The sequence below is a fragment of the Siphateles boraxobius genome, unplaced genomic scaffold (genome assembly GCF_051911475.1).
Source record: "Siphateles boraxobius isolate OS27281-9 unplaced genomic scaffold, OSU_SipBor_1 13, whole genome shotgun sequence".
Taxonomy (NCBI): Eukaryota; Metazoa; Chordata; class Actinopteri; order Cypriniformes; family Leuciscidae; genus Siphateles; species Siphateles boraxobius.
In genome coordinates, this window is record NW_027508733.1 from 16,286,205 (window position 1) to 16,305,571 (window position 19,367).

A 19,367-nucleotide genomic window follows, 5' to 3' on the forward strand; every position below is an offset into this window, starting at 1 on the left:
TTATGTATAGGCCTGCTATTTTTTTAATCTTTTTGCCATTTCTTTTTAATCTAGGCTATAGGAAAGGCCATTTCTTTTTAATCTATAGGAAAGTAGAAAGATGACAGGATAGAACTGGGAGAAGAAAATGGAATGGTATTGGAAGGTATAAAGAAAGCCTATTGATGATACCATTGTTGCCATGTTTTGACGATTTCTCATTCAAGTTGATGAAAGCTGTGCTTGTAAGCTGCCTTGGATACAAGATGGACACCAAGTATCTAGATGCGTTTAAGTCCTCCTGAGAAGGACTTACCATTGTTTAGCAAATTTTCAAGTGAATCCACGTGATTGGAATTTCGCGTGAGAGCGAAACCTGATTTCACTATGGGTTCAGTTGGTCATGTGAATCACCTTGGTGAGCAAAAGACAGTGACTATGTGAGAGCGATGCTTAATATATCGCTACAAAAAGTCAATTTTATTTTAATATGAATATATTTTTTTTTAAAACAAATTTTAGATAAATCCTGAAGTTTTTCTAAGACATTCTTATCAGCTTTTGGCAAACTCTGTGAGTTTTAAAATAATTAAAATAAATAATTAAACTATTGTAAACTATACAAAAAAACTTATCACACTATAATAGTCAAATTTTTGTCTTTCTCTTTTCCAGAAAAGCTGCCACACCTTTCATAAAGGGCTCAGGGCCAGCGTGTAAAGACAAGCAGTTTGAGTAAACTGTTTGTCCTGTGAAGGCGGCTAGGAAATGTAAGTGAAATCATTAAATGAGGAACTTCCATCATAAAAGAGGAGTTCAAAGAGATTCCTGCTGTAGTGCCTTTATAAAGCCTGACAGCATGCGGCGTTAGCATCTGTATCGCAGCATGGAGTTTATGGAGAGAATTACAGAGAGTGTGCCTCCGTTCCAAAACTTAGCGAGTTGCCTTGTTGTCCACCGCCTTCTAAGACAGCAACAACTTAACTAGAAGTGTAGAAACATAGATCGGCAGCAACTTTACACAGTTAGGTCTGCAATTATCATTTATAACAGGAGGCTTGATTTGAGAAGTTTTGAGCCAAGCTAACTATACTATACTTTTATAACCATAAAAACACAAAGATTGGGTAAAATAGGTGAATTTTTTGCAACTTAATTGGATTGACTATTGTTTTATCACTAGTTTTGCCTTTGAATTAATTATATTTCTATCAAATTGTCTCTTATCTTAGAATGCTGCCTATGTAGTTCGCTCTCTTTGTAGTTTCCAAGACTTTCTTGTCTCATTGAGGTTTGTATGCTGACAGAATTCTGTGTGAGAAACTGTTCTTGTAGAAGAACCCAAAACCGTGCCCCTGTTGACCTTTTTCAATTGTGAACCATAACTTAATTATACTAACACCCCCCCCCCCCCCCCCCCCCCCCCCACACACACACACACACACTCTTGCCTAAAACCAGAGGACGCTCTGAGAACCCTCAAAGGATCAAAGGCTGCATGCCAATGCGATCTCCCGGCGTGTGAACCGCAACTGAGCCCTTTAAACACACGCAGACCGTCACCGTCATCAACGGGGACTGGCACGCTGTTGCTCCGGAGGGAACGCCTCCCTCTGCAGCTCACAGACAGAGGCCGAAACAAAAGACTGATACAAACAAAGACAGATGGATAGAAAGAAAAGTAGTGAACAAGAATAGAGCATTACAAAGAATAGTTACACCCACTATTAGAATGGCTAAAGGATGGATGGAGAAATAGTTACTGAGAATAGTTACTTTTTTTCGTTTTAGAGTCTCCATCCATATTCAATGTATGAAAGAGAGCAACCTAGAAGTTCTACTAATCACCTCCTTTTATGTTTAACAGATTACATAAAATCATGCAGGTTTGTAATGACGTAAGGGTGATTAAGAAATGATCACAATTTAAAATGTCAAAACTACTCATTTAAGCGTTGAAAGCACTATGTTTTTTCCTACTGAATTTATTGAATCCCATTTCCTGTTTGCCAGTGTGGAAGTGGTCTGCGCTCCCTTCCGTCTCTGTTATCTGAGTGTGTGGTATCGCAAATCTGCATTGCAGCTGTCGACTCTCTCTCTCACGACCTGCAGTGTTTTTGTTTTTTTCCCTCCACATAGTTTTCTTCTTCGTTCTCGAGTACCTCAGGGTTCAACCTTGGGCTCCCCTATTTGTTGAGGAAATGCCGGGCCAACAAACGGCAGTTTGATGTAGTTGCCTTTCTACAGTGAGGTCTGAATGGGCCGGTAATGAGATTTGGCTCTTATTGTTGTGACACTGACAAACGACACATCCTCGACTCTACATCAAAGACCTCAGAGATAGATTTACCACAAAAGACTTTCCCCTATGTCACTACCGTCCACACCCAGGGAATTATGGGAGTCTTGTCACACAAGCATAACTCACAAGCACTGTATGAAGTCTCCAATCAGTTTGCCACGTTCTGTGGATCAAAAGCGTAAAATACCACACATGTAGACAATCACGGGGAACTTGCACAAACCAGCCGCCAACAGAGACACAGATTAAGTGCTTCTTTGACAAATCCTGATGGTTTTATTTAGTTTTGTGAAGTGTATCATTTTTTAGGAAGTTAAAATACTTTCTTTTTTTTCAGGGAGTTGATCAGATTGGTAATTTGACAATGGTTTGTTCAGTCTGGTTTGTGAATTAATGGGTCAGTCCGATTTGTAAAGGAATCATTCAGTCTGATTTGTAACCAGATCATTCTGTCCATCTAATGAATGATTCAGTTTGATTTATGAATGATTTGTTGAGTCTGATTTGTAAACAAATGCTTTAGTTTGATTTGTGAATGAATTGTTCTGTCCAGTTTGTGAACAAATTCTTCAGTCCAGTTAGTGAACAATTTGTGAACGGAAATACATTTTTAATAAACTGCACCTAAACCTATTCTTTCCAGGAACTGTAGTTATTGTTAGCTATTTACTTCATTCACCCTGGGGGATTTTTGGAGTTACTCATATGTCAAACTGACACGTTGTATTTAATTTCATTAGACAAGTTTTTACTGCAGTGGTCGCTTATTTATAATGTCTTGACAAAACTTGGCTTCATGTTAATGACCTTTAAATAAACAGTTCAGACTCTGGAGACAGACTTAAAACTGAATGTAGGGACATGTTTTGGTCTTTTGGTCTTACCCTGTGATTGACAGTTAGAATAATTGTGAAATGCTTCTGGTTCATTCCCCACTACGCACTCCCTAAAACCACAAACAAATGTAAAAGCATAAGATCATATAGTAATACCCATAAAAGATGTTCATTTCAAGTGAGTAGAATGTATATAGTTGAAATTTGTCGTGTAGCCTATATATTCTGTGTCTTGACAACGTGAAGCGGAACAGCATTACCTCCCATTCGGAACAAATAAATTCCGTAATGTGACACATTTCTGAGGTAAAGTTCAGTGGAAAATAAATAGGATGTATTACTGTTATACTTGTGTAGAGAGTAAATGGTGTCAATTGTGATCTCAAGTTACTACTAATTCTGTATTTAAGACTGGACAGCCCACTGACAAACCTCTGAAGTGATAGATAAGATCTGTTTCCCATTCCCAGCGCAAGCCGACACCTTTTAAAGTTGACCAGCCCCAACAAGTGTGTGTGTGTGTGTGTGTGTGTGTGTTTGTGTGTGTGTGTGTGTGTGTGTGTGTGTGTGTGTGTGTGTGTGTGTGTGTGTGTGTGTGTGTGTGTGTGTGTGTGTGTGTGTGTGAGAGAGAGAGCGTCTTGCATAGAGGACATGTCAAACTGCAACATCTTTCCCGCAGTTCTCTCTTATGTTATGTCTATCTACATGTCGCTCAGTGATGTACGTTTGGAATTATCCCTTCAATGTGCCTCATCGCAGTCCTGATCTCATTTGCACTCTCTCTCGCAGTCACCTCCACTTGAGGAAAATGAATCTTCAGTTTAAAGAGAGCAGGATTTGAGCAGTGTTAGTCTGAGGGAAATGTCAGCATGTCTGCCTGAACGACTATTGACAGAAAGATCTGTGAAGCAGAAAGCAATTTAAGAAGAAAGGGGCCATTTTACTGTCACTGTGCATCGCAGAATAACCCCGACAATCTGCCACTATCACTAAACACAAGTCAATGGACATGCCGCATAAACAAACAAATAACAGTATGAGGTTTGTTAAGTCGCTTACTGTGGTAAAACCAACAGAAAGGTGTTTAAATTACAGATACTCAATCAAATCATTTCTGGTGTGTTAAGGCTAGTTTCACTATTGCTATTGCTAATAGTTAGCGTTAGCAATCACTTCTGAGTTTGTATAGTAAACAACCATATATAAAACACCCAGAACACCTTAGCAATCACATAGAAACACCCTAGAAAGTACTTAGAAGATGTTAACATACTGGTACTTATCATCACTAACATTTTCTTCAGGAAAGAGTTTTCATTACACTGAATAATATATACACACTATATAAATACAAATATAATATCTTGACCTCAACCTTATTTGATATTAATACATTAATTTGATAGCAATTGGATAAGCTTGATAAAGATGTCTACCGCACAGAAGTTGTTTAGCATTACTGTTAGTTGTGCTAATTTTTCAGTATTATAGTGTAGTCCGAATACTTCATTTTGTGAATATGTAGATTGTTTTATGTGTTTCAGCTAGGATGGCAAAGCGGGTTTATTTCAGTGTTCTCAGACTTTGACCTTTGACCAGGAAGAACATTGCATTACCAAGTGCGTAGGTGATTTCATTAGACTCCCAAAATCATGATATAATTAGCATCATTGCTGATCACATAATGATCTTTTATGGGATGTGCACAGACAGGTCAGATCTCACAGAGCGATGTGAGATGTTACAGCTGTGTGACGGCTGCTACAGACGAGGGGCTTCATGCAGTTACCATTGGATACGAGGAGCAAGGTAGATTTCAAATTATTAGCTGTACTTTGGGTCAATATTTGCTCTCATTTCATGGAACAAACTTGAAGGAATGTGTGTCAATATAATGACCTTCCCTCAACACACACACATCAGCAGCTACAGTCATCATCTCTCTGACGGCCTCTGGGGTTTGTGTTGTGGGTGAGAAGATTCACAGAGCTCATTGTATTATATTGGCTGTATATCTTCACAGAGAATAAATGATATAAACTGAAGACAATAGAAAAACTATCTATCTATCTATCTATCTATCTATCTATCTATCTATCTATCTATCTCTGTCGGTAGTATCTATCGATCTATCTCTGTCTGTAGTATCTATCTATCTAGCTAATCTATCTATCTATCTATCTATCTATCTATCTATCTATCTATCTATCTATCTATCTATCTATCTATCTATCTACCAATCGATCTATCTATCTATCTGTCTATCTATCTATCTCACCATGGCGCATGTCCAAACAAGTATGATAGGACCATGGTACTTTTTGGGGCTTTTGTCTGTTAGTAATCTCTCTCTCTCTCTCTCTCTCTCTCTCTCTCTCTCTCTCTCATTATCTCTTACCCTCTTTCTCTTTCACTTTATCTCTCAGTCAGATAAATCAGCAGGTAAATATACTTTGGCTCCTTGTCTTCCAGACTGGGTGTTTCTGCTCCAGTGCCTCCACACCTGGGCAACTGCTCTACAGCCAACATGATGTGATTATTAGATCAGTTTAGTGTGTGTGTGTGTGTGTGTGTGTGTGTGTGTGTGTGTGTGTGTGTGTGTGTGTGTGTGTGTGTGTGTGTGTGTGTGTGTGTGTGTGTGTGTGTGTGTGCGTGCGTGCGTGTGTGCATGCGTGCGTGCGTGCGTGTGTGTGTGTGTGTGTGTCCCATTTAAACATACACCGGCTCCTGTGGTCAAATTTATATTGATGATTTTTGATTACTTCACATTTCTCCTGTGTAAATGAAATCTGAAGAAATCAACTTGGAAGGTAGCATGAAATACTACATCTAAAATATTTTAATAATTTAATAAAAAATGTTGTCATTATTTTATTGAGAAGAATGTACATGGAGTATTTTACTCTTAAAAATGAATTTGTCAAACCACAGAACCTCTGGACAATATATACTGTCATGTTTACAGCATCTACTGTAAGAGCCAATGCCTTGCTGATGGAGTGAATGTGTATAGCAGATAAATATATAGAAGGTATATAGGTATACCTTAAAGAAGGTATATAGTGTTTATTATCCCGACATGTTTGTAAAGCGCTTTGGGTGTACAGTAGTACATATGAAAGCGCTATATAAATGCCTCATTCATTCATTCATTATAATGTATTATAGAGTCAACCGGTGTAAGTTGTCACACATTTCAGATTATAGGTTTATTTTTTTAAATAATAAGAAAAAAGTTGAGTCAGCACATATAACAGCAGAAATGACACAGGTGTCATTTGTTTTTGTTTTTTGGAGTTATTATTATTTTTATTTTATTACATCATTAACACATCTCTGTATGATGGTGATGATGATGGTGGAATTGTTGTTATTTATTTTGAAGGGCAAAAATAAATGTATATTCAAGACAGTCGGAACGAGATGTTTGGTCATACTAAACTACTGCTAAAAGCGTTTTTGCATTTTTTAAGCATTTTGTCATTGGAGATCCATCAAATGTTTTCCTCATAGAGCTAAAAGCAAATTCATATTTATTAAGGCCTGTAGGGTGTGCTCTTTCCCTCTCCCTACTGTAGGAAAGGGGAGGATCTCAGGATGTCTTCAAGGACAGTCATTGGTTTACCAGGCGCATATAAAACACAGTGCATACCCAAAAAGTGAGAGGGCTGTAATTCAAGCAGTTGATGTATATCCCTGCAGGAGAGAGAGAGGGTGTGTAGCGTGTATAGAGAGAGAGATCAGAACACGGACAGAGGGAATCCGCACCTTCCCAAGAGTGATTATAGAAAACTGTGCGTGTGTGCTCCTCCGCGGACTTGCGCGTAAAGACAATCAATGAAGGAGAGAAGATCTATTCAGAAACTGTCCCTTCAGCCCGGAATGGATCCGAGTCAGAGCCTCAAATGTAAGATCGTGGTCGTGGGGGACAGTCAGTCTGGGAAAACCGCTCTGCTCCACGTTTTTGCTAAGGACTGCTTCCCAGAGGTGAGATGCGTAAAATCCAGTGGGTGCGCAACTGAGCCTTACGATTTAGGCATTAGATTTGGGCATGTGCTTTCATTTCTGTAGTCTTTCCATCTACATTTCAATCTTTTAAAATATACATGTTTGATAATATATGCAATTTTCTTTCATGTTTCTTTATTCTAGAATTACGTGCCCACTGTGTTTGAGAATTACACTGCAAGTTTTGAGATTGACAAGCAGAGAATAGAGCTCAGCCTGTGGGACACCTCAGGTGAGTCTCAAAAAATGTTTTTGTCCTGTACCATTTAGTTTATATGTGTTGTATTATAAAGTGCAATATACATAAACATATCCGGTAGTACAGGGGTATTCATCCCTTTTCAGCCCACATATTTTATATTTACATATTTGATCAAATTGAGTGTTGTGTGTTAAGTGTGGTCTATAATAATATGCATATATTAACATATTATTGTATAAATACTGAACTTTAGCTTCTTTAGTTGTATTTTGAATAAGTTAATATATACTAATAACAATGTTTTAGATCAAACATTAATTTGCGAATTACCTGAAGTAGCATCACAGACCCCCGCAATATTGCTATGCAGAGTAAATATATATATGCACTATATAATTCCATAATGTTGTGAACATTGTGGCTATTAATATACAATGAAGTCAGTAAATGCAGGCCTTGTTACAATTTAAAAAGTCAGTGTTTTACCCATGAACCTTCAGAATGTCCATTTAGTTCATTTACGAGATGTTTTTTCAAGACATGTCCAGACTTGTTGTGTTTATTCATAAAGCCAGTGAACTATTCATCATTTTGATGCATCATCATGTTGTGCAGGGTAATGATGTGATTGTTAGTGCTTACTTTTACGCCTGGAGGAAAATTTGGAATTGTTTAATAGCTTTTCTTTCTTATTCTGAACGGTTTAGCAATTCTTGGTTGTTGAGTCAGTACGACAGCCTGCCAAGCGTTTAATAACACACACATACACACACCCTGCTTATACACTCTCACACACTCCACCCATCTGTGGAATATGATCCACGGACACCTCACTTTTAAGGAATGTTAGGATGGCATCACCGGGAACGTCGCTATAAGTGATGTTTTGGATAAACAAATGAAACCAAAACTGTTGCCACAGCTGGGGTCGTGCTGCAATTCACACGTTTAACAAAACCAAACAGCCGTTACCGCACAGGCAAATTAGAGGAGGGTCTTGACTCGCTCCGTCTGAATGTAGGGTATTGGTACGTTTCCAGAGCTTGCGCCCGGATCACCCAGGAGAGATCAGACCTGCTGTCTGGAGGTAATCACAGGCCCTTTAAAGCATCCAGCCAGACAGACTGCTTTAGACGTGGCCTCTTTGGAGCTTAGCTATGATCTGGGGTAAATGCATTCAGACCTGAACATGGGGCTTTAAGTTGTTTGCTGCTGTGTGTGGTCTGAAATGAACAGTTATGTGCTAAATATTTCCTTCACTATGTATATGTTAAGCCACCAAGCTTCCTAAATAGGTAAACCAGGAAGGAAATGCTGTTTGATCAACTTTACCAGCTAGGTTTTGCAGCCTGGCCAGGTAGACCAACACCAAATCAGCTAAGCTGTTCTTTTCAGCCATGTGCAAATAGTAATTTCCCTGTTGCTAAAGTTATATTCTCAATCTGAATCAATTTCTTGCATCCAAAACCATGTGCCAGTTTGGACTGGAGTCATTTCCTAAATCAAGAATCATGTGCTAATTTGACCAGCTGAAAGGCTAGCACAGCTGGTCACTATTATATGTTGTGTTTTGAATGCTGGTATGCTAGAGTCTAGGCTTCTTAACTATCTTAACCAGCAAAACTTGATACTTGTGAACTGCATGGCTATGCTGGTTCATTAGCTAGACCAGCACCAAACCAGCATTGGCAAAAAAAGGACATTCATGCTAGTTCATTTATCGCGTGGTAGAATCAGTCCTAGATCTAGAGAACTGAGCTAACCTAAAATCAAATCTGCTGCCATTTTCTGATTATGAAATGTGAATCTACATTATAAATCTAAACATAACATTTTGAGCTATTCCCTAAAACTAGAGGAATGTGCTACAATCATGAGGTCAATTTCCAACATTTGGATTCATCTGGATAAATTTCCTGAATAATTTTCTGTGCTAAATTGGAATTAGTGAGCCAAGTGTTAATCTAGAGTTATTGCTTAAATCTAGAATTATTTTCTCAATCAATAGCCATTTTAAAGCTCAAATCAGAGCTATATCTGATGATAATTTAATGTATGGTGGTTCAGTTTTGCTTCTGATGTAGGTAGGTACAGGAAAGTGTTAAGCTGACGGATGTCTGCGGTAGGCGTCTGCATCAGGGCCGCCCGTCTGGTACTGACGTTTGGATATGTAGTTAGTTGCTTGTTTCAGGCTGTGGTCTTCCAGTCTGCTGTTCATTACTGTGTAAGTTATTGTGTCAGAGACAGGCTCCAAGGTCTCCCCAGCGTGTGTGCGGTCTTTCCTCTCAAATACCTAAGTCTGGGATTTAACAAGTTCCAAACACACCTGAGCACATTCCAGATAATGAGAGAAAGAGACATGTGGACTACGCAACCTTGTCAGTTTGCCCTCAAATAAACTTACATTTATTTGCTTGGGAACAGTCGATGAATTCGGGGGTTGCTCCTAGAATTGCCCGAATGGATAGTTTCTTGGCATCTCTTCTTTATGCTGCTTTGTTTCCAACAGCTGCCACCCCCATCAACCAAGAGGCTGACTGCTCTTGTCATTGTCCATCAATCAGCTGTTGAGTCACGACCCCATTCACCATTCAGCTGGCGATATCCGTCACTGATCCGCCATGGAACCCATTGATACAGTAGAATACATGCGTACCATTCCGAAGTCAAACAGTTAGTTTTTGAGAAAGTACAACCTAGAGGTTTTTTGTCGAGTACAAAAGAGGTAAATACAAATGTGTTTCTTTTTGTTTGTTTTAGTTTTGATTGAGCTCAATTCTTGCGTAACATATTTTTTAGGACTGTCGCCCATTGTTGTGTTTGTTAAAATGATTTCCATTTACAGCATTGCAAAACCGAGCAATCTTTGTTCAATATTTCAATGTCAAAGTGCCGTCGCCAGTCCGCCGCATGAATGTTTCATTAGCGGTTTCTTGAGTATATTGATTCTAGGGTTTAGTAAGGCCTTCTAAATCTGAAACCCAATGGTGTATGTGCATGTATTGTGTGTTATATCACACTCAAGAAGTCAGTATTACACTACCGGTGACGAGGGACCGTGTGCTCTCTGATCTTCTCGATGGCCATGAGCATGCATGTGTATATCCCTTAACAGCCGATCCTCTGCGGAATCAGACCCCTTCCCCCATTTCTGCTCTTCCAGACACTTATTGACCAGAAACCCCCTGTAGATATGAAGCCAGGATCTCGACATGCCTGTCTGAAAGGTTCCTTATCCACCAGTCAGACCATGATCAATCAATACATGCACACTGCTCTGGGATCGTTTTGTTCCTTTGTGAGTTGTACGTTTTTACAAAAAGCATATTGTTTGGGACAACCATAGTACCAAATTCAGTCCATTGTTCCTCAAGCGTCCTATCTCTTTGCTCCCCTTGGGCCGCTGAACGTTATGCTGTCATGACGCAATTCGATTGGATGGAGTCTTTGAATTGGCAACTTTGATTGGGTGACCTTGTGAGATGTCACTTTTTTGCAGCTGAAATCTTTTATCAAACTCCTTGATCAGATTGCTGAGGTTGTGGGCTGAAAGCTGGAATAGATACTTCCTTGCAAAAATGTAATGTGAATCTCTAGCACAGAGCCCAACACATTTACACTCTCCAATGTGATGTATTTTAAACTGAAATAGGCTATTAATTGGGAAATAATGAAAGGTGTGGCTTGATATACATTGATAATGATTGGATCTTGAAAAGTGGTTGTTTATGGTCAAAAATAACTACTAGTAGGATATCCTAGAGGCTTAGGATGTTGGGTGCTCTTTGACTCCATGTTGGCCTGTAAGATACCATCTAGCAACCATTCAGAACACCCTAGCAACCACTTAGAAACCAAGCACCAGACCCTAGCACTGTTTTTGCATGCACTGTAAAAAATTATCTGATCAATTAGTTCATGTTTTTAAATTGCTTTAACTCATCAAAATAAGTTAAGCAATTTTCAACTTTTTTATAAGTTATACAAGAATCAACTCATTTTTAAAGTCAGTTTAATGTAATTTAAGTTGAAATGACTTACATTTTTAAGTACAATCAACTTGGATGTTTATGGCAGCAACTTTTTTTTACAGTGCAGGCACACTTTTCCACTCTTTGCTAAATGTACAAATCTAGTTTCATTTTGATGAAAGACAATGAAAACAAAGCTGCAGAATTACACCAGGGACAATTATTAAGTAGGTAAATAGTTAAATTATAAATGAATATAAGCTTAGTCTTGTTTACACATTCAAAAACTTCTTACACTTCCTACATTTTATTTTTTACGTAAGCATCATTCAGCTATTGCATGTTTTTTCAATGTCTTGACCTAAGAGGTTGTTATCTAACCTTCTTAATCCAAACCTTGACTGTTATCAGCAAGGGAAGACCTCATTATCAACTAACCCCCATAAACAAAACGTTCCCGGGTTAATTTGAATGAGCTCCTGCTGGGACAGGCTCTCTCAGACCCACTCCTCAAGGCTGGTCAGCTATTGTCGGTTGGATCATATTTCTAACCTCAGTGATTTGGGCCCGCATGCCTAACATTCCTGTGAGGAAAGGTTTGCTCTTGTACTCCACAAAGCAGCTATTGTGTGGTGGGCCGTCAGGGGAAAAAAACTGCCATGTGAACCATTATGTTCTCTGAAATGATTCTTACCTTGTTAGTCAAGGAGGAAATTACATTCAGAAGGAACTTGTGTACTGATGTGGAGTTTGAAAAGACCTTTTTGTAAAAGTTTATAATTCTGGTTTAGCAATTCATCAAGGGATTTTCAGGCGGATTTTGTATAGCTTAGTTTACGCTTTATATTTACTTTGCAGAATTGGAGAATTGTTTCTGTTTATTGCTTTGTTTTGATGTAGATCAAGAAGACAGTGAGGGATCTAAGCCAAAAAATGGCAGTGGCCAAGAATTCTTTACTGTGTGTGTGTGCTTTTACGTGGTTGTAGTCACCACATGTTTAGAGAAGGATCAGGGAATCCATCAGCTGTCAGTATCCCACACACACACACACACACACACACACACACACACACACACACACACACACACACACACACACACACACACACACACACACACACACAGACAGATGTGGTGTGTGTATTAAGGAATGTAGTTTGTGTTGTGATAGCTATGGTGTCCCACAACTGCCACAAGTGTGTGTGTCACTGCAGTTAGCTATTACTTACACAAATACTGTACAGACACACGCTCAGCTGGGTTTTGGTTTGTTATGTGTGCACTGGACAGAGAAATAAAATAATATGTTTAGTGAGCTGTTTAGAGAGAAAACTGTGTGGGGGGTTGCAGTAGAGAGTGTATATGCATGTGTGTGTGTGTGTGGGGGGGGGGGGGGGGGCATCTGTTGTGTGTGTCTCAGAAAAGGCAGAATGCCACACTAACAAAAAAGTTTTTGTTTTTTTAAATAACTGATAATTAGATCTAAATACACATGTAGTTACTACTTGACATTACAAATTACTGATTAAATATTTAATCATAATAAAAAGCAAATATATCATGTGAAACAGTAAAATGTTGTCCTTGTTGTTTTCTTGTTTTTTGGCCTATGGCTGTGGCTGGAATATGAGCTGTAAAGTCCTGCGGCAGTGCGGCTGCATGTGTTTTTAACTTCAAATTTTTCTACTTAACTTCTGGCACTGTGAATTATCATTCTGTCAAACTAAACAGCCCTCCCTTCTCTCTCTCTCTCTCTCTCTCTCTCTCTCTCTCTCTCTCTCTCTCTCTCTCTCTCTCTCTCGTAAACACCACTTCTGTCCTGGAATCTGGCACGTTATAAATGTGTTTGTCCTGTGTGGATTTTACATACCGTGTCTGGCAGAGTTAGCTATGGGTGGAAATGCTTCGTTCTGTCAGAGTAAATCCTGGATTGTACCGCCCTGAAAAAGAAAAACATCTCCAGTTTTAGCCAGGAAGGGAAATGCTACATCTGGCAAGGGTCTAGTTATTAACTGTGTTTGCTAAGGCAAGAATCAGTATTTTTACTGCTCATACTTTGATTTAGGGATTTGAAGAAGTGTCTTGTGCTTGTGTAAACCATTATCAATCATAATTTTGCACTAGCTAAACTATCCGCATTTTTTTTTCAGAAATAAAAACTGATTTAAAGGCTTTTTCATTCCTTCTGGAAAGCAAAAGCGTGCAATTATCTGTAAAAGTTTCATGTTTTGTGTGTATGAAGAGGAGCTTCAATGGTTTAAAAATTCATGAATGCTTTCAAATTACTGTCTGTACTGCGTCGCTGAGTGAAAGTTAAATGAGGTTAAGTAATATTTTGACAGCCCGCCAGACAGAACCACTATCCTTCTTCACTTCTCTGAGTGTGCGAATGTTCAAGCAAACTTGTTATTCCTGACCAATCCACCTTTTTGTGTTACAGGCTCCCCATACTATGACAACGTCAGACCACTCTCATATCCAGATTCAGATGCCGTCATCATATGTTTTGACATCAGCCGGCCGGAGACCCTGGACAGTGTCCTAAAGAAGGTGAACATTTTTAAACCAGTAGTACTGAGCTGACACACTTAATGTGAGCTAAACAACTAGGATACTCCTTTATTAACACCCATTGTTGTTCCTGGAATGATATTTATACCAACCAATCAGATTTTAGGACTGGGGTTGGGGTTCTTGAAGAACATTCCCATCAACCAATGAGATTTTAGGGCTCCACCTGGGGGTCTTGATTAAAGACATGTAACCTTCCTTTTATATTGATGACAAAGGAAAAATGTTTTATTGTCTAAGTAGTTGACGTCTTGGTGCAAAATACGGGTGTGGTGCACTGAATTTTGTGAGTTTCTTGTATATCAAACTGTAGGCTTGACCTTACTAGTTCCCAACAATCTAATTGGCTTTTAAATGCCTTGACTGTGATTCAGAGAAATTCTTCTACAATGCCTTTGTGTTCTTCCCACTCTTTGTTGCATCCCAATAAGGTCGTCCTTTGTTTGGTAGGGTTGGATGTCTTCTCGTAGACTCTCAGTCTGGGGTCAGGTGTCTGAAATGGCCTATGGCTCAGTTTCACTCGGTTAGGCCCCCCTTGATAATATTATGCTGGCATTAACTAGACCATGTGAGTGGAAGTTCAGCCCGATTGTCTTAAAACGGTTGAAATCTGGGTCGCAGAATCGGAAATACGATCAGGCTACACGTGGGTCCCTACTTGGAATAAGCTAGTACTGTCTCCTGGAACTTTGAGGCCTCTGGGAGCCAGAGGTGAGCACAAAAGGATCATGGGAATGAGGGAATGTAGGGTGTCTGTGTTCCTGTGTGAACAATCGTATGGCTGTTGTACCCGCCTGTCTCCCGCCAGATTAAATCCGGTGATTCAATGCCACACCGACACAACAAAAAGCTTTGTTTGGTAAGGTAAGGAATGCAGATCACCTGTAGCATTGTTGGGAAGAAGCACACACAGATACACACCCTGAAAAGCAGTCATTACAGTGCAAGCTTTATCCCTGCAGGAAGCATGTGCCTCACCTCTAGCAAAGAAGATTGATACTCTTGTGCTCGTGAAAAAAGGGATGGGATGGAATGTAATCCGCCAAAAGAATGGAAACAGGAAACACTTGTTCTTGTCTTTTGTCCTCTGGATCAAGGCCAGTCGGTTTCATCTTTCCGTGTTGGTTTTGTGTCTTTCTCTCACAGTGGAAAGGAGAGATCCAGGAATTCTGTCCCAACACAAAGATGCTCCTCGTTGGATGCAAGTCAGACCTTAGAACGGACCTCACGACTTTAGTGGAGCTGTCCAATCACAGACAGACGCCGGTGTCCTATGATCAGGTGGGTGGTTCTCTTATAAACTGTATTTGCAATTTGGATGGACGGCATTGAGACGCTCAACTTTAGATCTTTAATTTGCCAAGTTATCTAACGCCTATCTTATTACTTTACCAGTAATTACGTTTAGCAGCAAAGGCAGTTCAGCAACATTGCAATGGTTTGGGTTACTAATCTAATCTGTGCATTAAATATCTGGGTGATAAAGAGCTACATCTTCCAGTGCTCAAAGCTAAACTTAATTTTGATGAAATTGCAAGCAGTAATCGTAGAACTTCATGAACAAATCGCGACTGAAGTGTTAATTGCTGATCAAAGCTCATTATGTCCTCTTTCTCTTTTAGGGTTCAGCTATGGCTAAGCAGATCTCCGCACCTTATATCGAATGCTCCGCAGTACAGTCGGAGAACAGCGTGCGGGACATTTTCCACGTTGCAACGTTGGCTTGTGTAAATAAGAACAACAAAAACATCAAGCGCAACAAATCGGCACGTGCCACCAAACGCATCTCACATATGCCTAGTCGACCAGATCTTACTGCCGTTGCAACAGACCTACGCAAAGACAAAGCAAAGAGTTGCACGGTCATGTAGTGCAAGGTGTTCGGGGGGAAAGATTTATTCTGGGAAACAGTGAGGGTGAACTGTGGAAGCAAGAAAGGTCTGGAATTCCTTCCATAGACAAAGCAAAAGTGGAGAGCGGGAGTGTTTACTTGATGTCCTTGAAGGTCTCTCTGGTTTGAGGGTTCCAGCTTGTGGACGTAAACCCATAGTACGGCCCCAACCACCTCTCCTAAACTTATCCACTCGGCAGGAGGATGTCACCACCCTCTCAGCCGATCGGAGGCCTTCCTCCCTGCTCCTGGATGTGAAACTGCTTCCTCTCTGGAGGGTTCCTTGGAAGCTTCTGCTGCAGGAAAGGAAGGAGGAAGTAGAATCACATAACCATTGAGTCCAGTGTTTCCGCTGAGCTTTGGTTCACAGCTATTTTTAAAAGATGCACATTTCAGTTGGTCATGCAACGAAACAGCGAAGGGGAAGATGACTTTCATAATAGGCTTTCTTTTTGAGTCTGTACTGCTTAACGAGGATATGAAACGAGAGTGTATCACTGTGGTTACGGATCACTTCCTCCTCCGATTCTTCTCGTCTTTTTTTTGTTTCTTCTGTAGACCAAGAGCACGAGTTTGTGTGTGTGCGTGGTTTTCGTTCTCTAATGCTAAGCTCAGCTAAAACCGTCACCATGGATACGCCGCTGGTATATTTGAACTCGCACTGTTTTCTGTATAACTCCTCATAATCACATTACGGTTCATTAGGATTCAGAAAAAGAAAAACCAAAGAACTGGAAGGTTTTCAAGTTGGATAATTCAATGTTTGACGTTCTGAAGTGCATGATGGATGTGTGTTTGAGGGCTTTTGGTGGATCAATGAGAATTTCTTTCACGGTTCCGTAAGAACATGGTTCCGCTTTATGTGGAAGCGCAAATATGACATTTGAGAATTGACCCGATCATTTAGTATTCATTTGAATTCGATTTATCCCTGAAGTGGCATTCACATTGACAGAGATTTGCAGAGACAAAACATCTGGAAGTCTTTAATTTGCAGTGAGTGTTGGTGATTTGATGTCTCATGAGCAAGAGAGACCATTTACAATGCAATGCAGTTTAGAGTTCAACTTCATGCAAATCTGAAACCAAAATAATGGTGGGACTGCACAAAAGACTGTTAGCATGCTAATTTATTTAAGCATTTCCTCTGAAAATGTCAAAAATATAAGACCTTTTTTTAAAACATATTTCAGACAAAATCTTGCTAAACTAGACAACCTCGCTAAACGACAAGTCAGTTTTTGAACTACTAATTGACCATTGTGTAGATACGCATGCTAGAAACCAATTGTATAGCAAGTTAGGGAAATCCAGTTATTTAATCTGTCAGTGTGAACGCCCTATAAGAATAACAACACTATTGCAGTAAAAAATGATTGCTGAATAAGCACTTAACTAACTTTTCATTGTTAAAGTCGTTAGCTGTAAAATGTTACTTGAACATTTGTGCCTTTTGTGACATTCTTTTGTTTAAGCACAAATGTTAAAATGTTAAATAAACAATCGAATATCAAATTCAAGGTCATATTAAATCTGCGCTTCTATCTGCCCAAGAAAGAAAATAATGCTTTTCGAAGGGCATGTTAAGAAAAAAATGTCTCTCCTCTCCCTACTAAACTATGCAGTCTGCTTCTGAACACACGCGAGAGGATTGAGAAAAAACGATTTCTCATTTAAAAAAAAAAAAATGTGTTGTGACTCGGTATATTGCCTTGCAGAGCCGTGGAAGAATATGCTTTCCACTGTTGTAGTGCTTAAAGTTTCTCAAAACAAAAAATCTTCAGAAGTTTGAAGCTAGCTGCAAAATCTCATTTGCTGCATGTTTGTAGTTGCACTTTTTGTTTAAATTGGCGCAAAACAAACCTTTTTGTTTCATTTGTCTTTGTTTTAAATGGGTCAGAGAGAAATTTCTCGACCGTGACACAAATTTGTTTTCACATAGACAGTATTACAAATTTTGGTGTGTGTTAATGTTGAGAAATGTGTAGGTCCTTATTAAAAACAATGTTTCCTAATGTAGGATGTCTGTAATTTTTTGTAATTTTTAATGCCTTCTGTTTGTTGAGGTCCATGTATGTCTGTTTTGTTGATGTTGCCATAATATTTATTGAATTATATATATTTTTCCTTTCAAAATAAATCCAAAAATAAAATGAAAAGGTTCTTTTTGATATGAAATGTTTTCCTTTTGCTTGTCTTGTGGGTCATCAACTACAGGGGATGTGAGAGTATATATATATATATGTATATATATGCTATACATTATAATAATGTATATAAGCTGGCATGTGTTTGAGATTCATCGTCTCATTCCTAATGACTCATTCCTTATTACATTCCAAGAGTGACTTTGCCCTAGGCATCGGATCTCTTCCTGTGTGTTCCTCAAATTCATTCATGCGGTTTCGGGTCACTTCCCCCTGCGGAAGGAAATGACCCTCAGATGACCTTCACCCAGCCCTTTCCGGAGTCTTCATTCACAAACCCCACGGGCCTCATCTTATGCAGTTAGAGCTGCAAATATAGGCATAATTTCATTCATTTCAGTTTTGTATTGTGTAGATCACACTGAGTTGGCCAAAGCTCTTTGACCTATACCATTTAAAACATTATATGTGGCTTTCCTCAGACAAACATGGCATCAAATATTCTTCATGTGGTTCGGATGAACACTATTCATCATTAACTCTGAATATGAAAGCTGTCGTTCAGGTATAGAAATGCCACATTGACAAGCTTCAGTCAAGGCCGGAATATTCGTTATTTTATCCTCGCCGTCTTCTCTTTGTGTGAATGCAGTCTAAACACACTTTTTTTCTGTCAAGAGCATCAGACTGTATTTTCGTTCCAGACAGACAGCTATTTCAGAGATAAATCCAGACCATTACAAACACGGAACTGTGGCCCTGGTTAATTGTGTGAGTTGTGAAAGTGCTTTGTCGTTACATCGAGACAATGCCGAGTGAAAGTGATTCATTACAGCAGCGTCTGACTAGAACACACATTAATAGTATTTCCTTTACGCATGATAGCTCATATATCACAAGCAGAAACATGGAATATATATAAAACATGATGAATGATAACACAGGCCTGTCAGATTTAAAGTGCTTTTGTGCATATAAACAAAACCAAAAGCAGTTGTGGTGAAAATTCCTTACAGAAAAGTATTGTGGCAGTATCGTGGTATAATGATGGCAATACTTCCACATCATGTGCTATTTTACTTTTTTTTCTAATTAAATAAAAAAAAATTGCATCATGTTATATAAATATATTTTATGTAAATAGTATATATAAAATTATATTATAAATAAACTATATACATTTTGCATAAAGTTATATTAAATAAGTTTATATAAATAAAATCATGTATATCTTTTAAAATGTCATAAATTATTTTAATATTTAGTTATTACCATAATACACCTTGGTATATTTAAAAATATATTTTTAAATAATTTTGTAGCCTATAAATAAAATTCATAAAATAAGTTATGATAAAATAAGTTTTATATACTGTAAATTAAAATATAATATTATAAAATTATATTATAAATAAGTTTAAAATAATAAATTATAAAAATGGATTTAATAAATTTTATA

At 38.7% G+C, this 19,367-nt stretch overlaps 1 protein-coding gene across 1 annotated transcript; it reads left to right on the forward strand.

Moving 5' to 3' along the window:
- The first annotated feature begins 6,747 nt into the window (after positions 1–6,747).
- Positions 6,748–17,914, forward strand: rnd3a (Rho family GTPase 3a). The gene is made up of 5 exons (XM_077226164.1): positions 6,748–7,104; positions 7,270–7,357; positions 13,740–13,849; positions 15,017–15,151; positions 15,493–17,914. Exons 1-5 carry the CDS (start codon positions 6,955–6,957, stop codon positions 15,739–15,741), a joined length of 732 nt encoding a protein of 243 aa, XP_077082279.1. The 5' UTR covers positions 6,748–6,954; the 3' UTR covers positions 15,742–17,914.
- Positions 17,915–19,367: the final 1,453 nt, after the last annotated feature.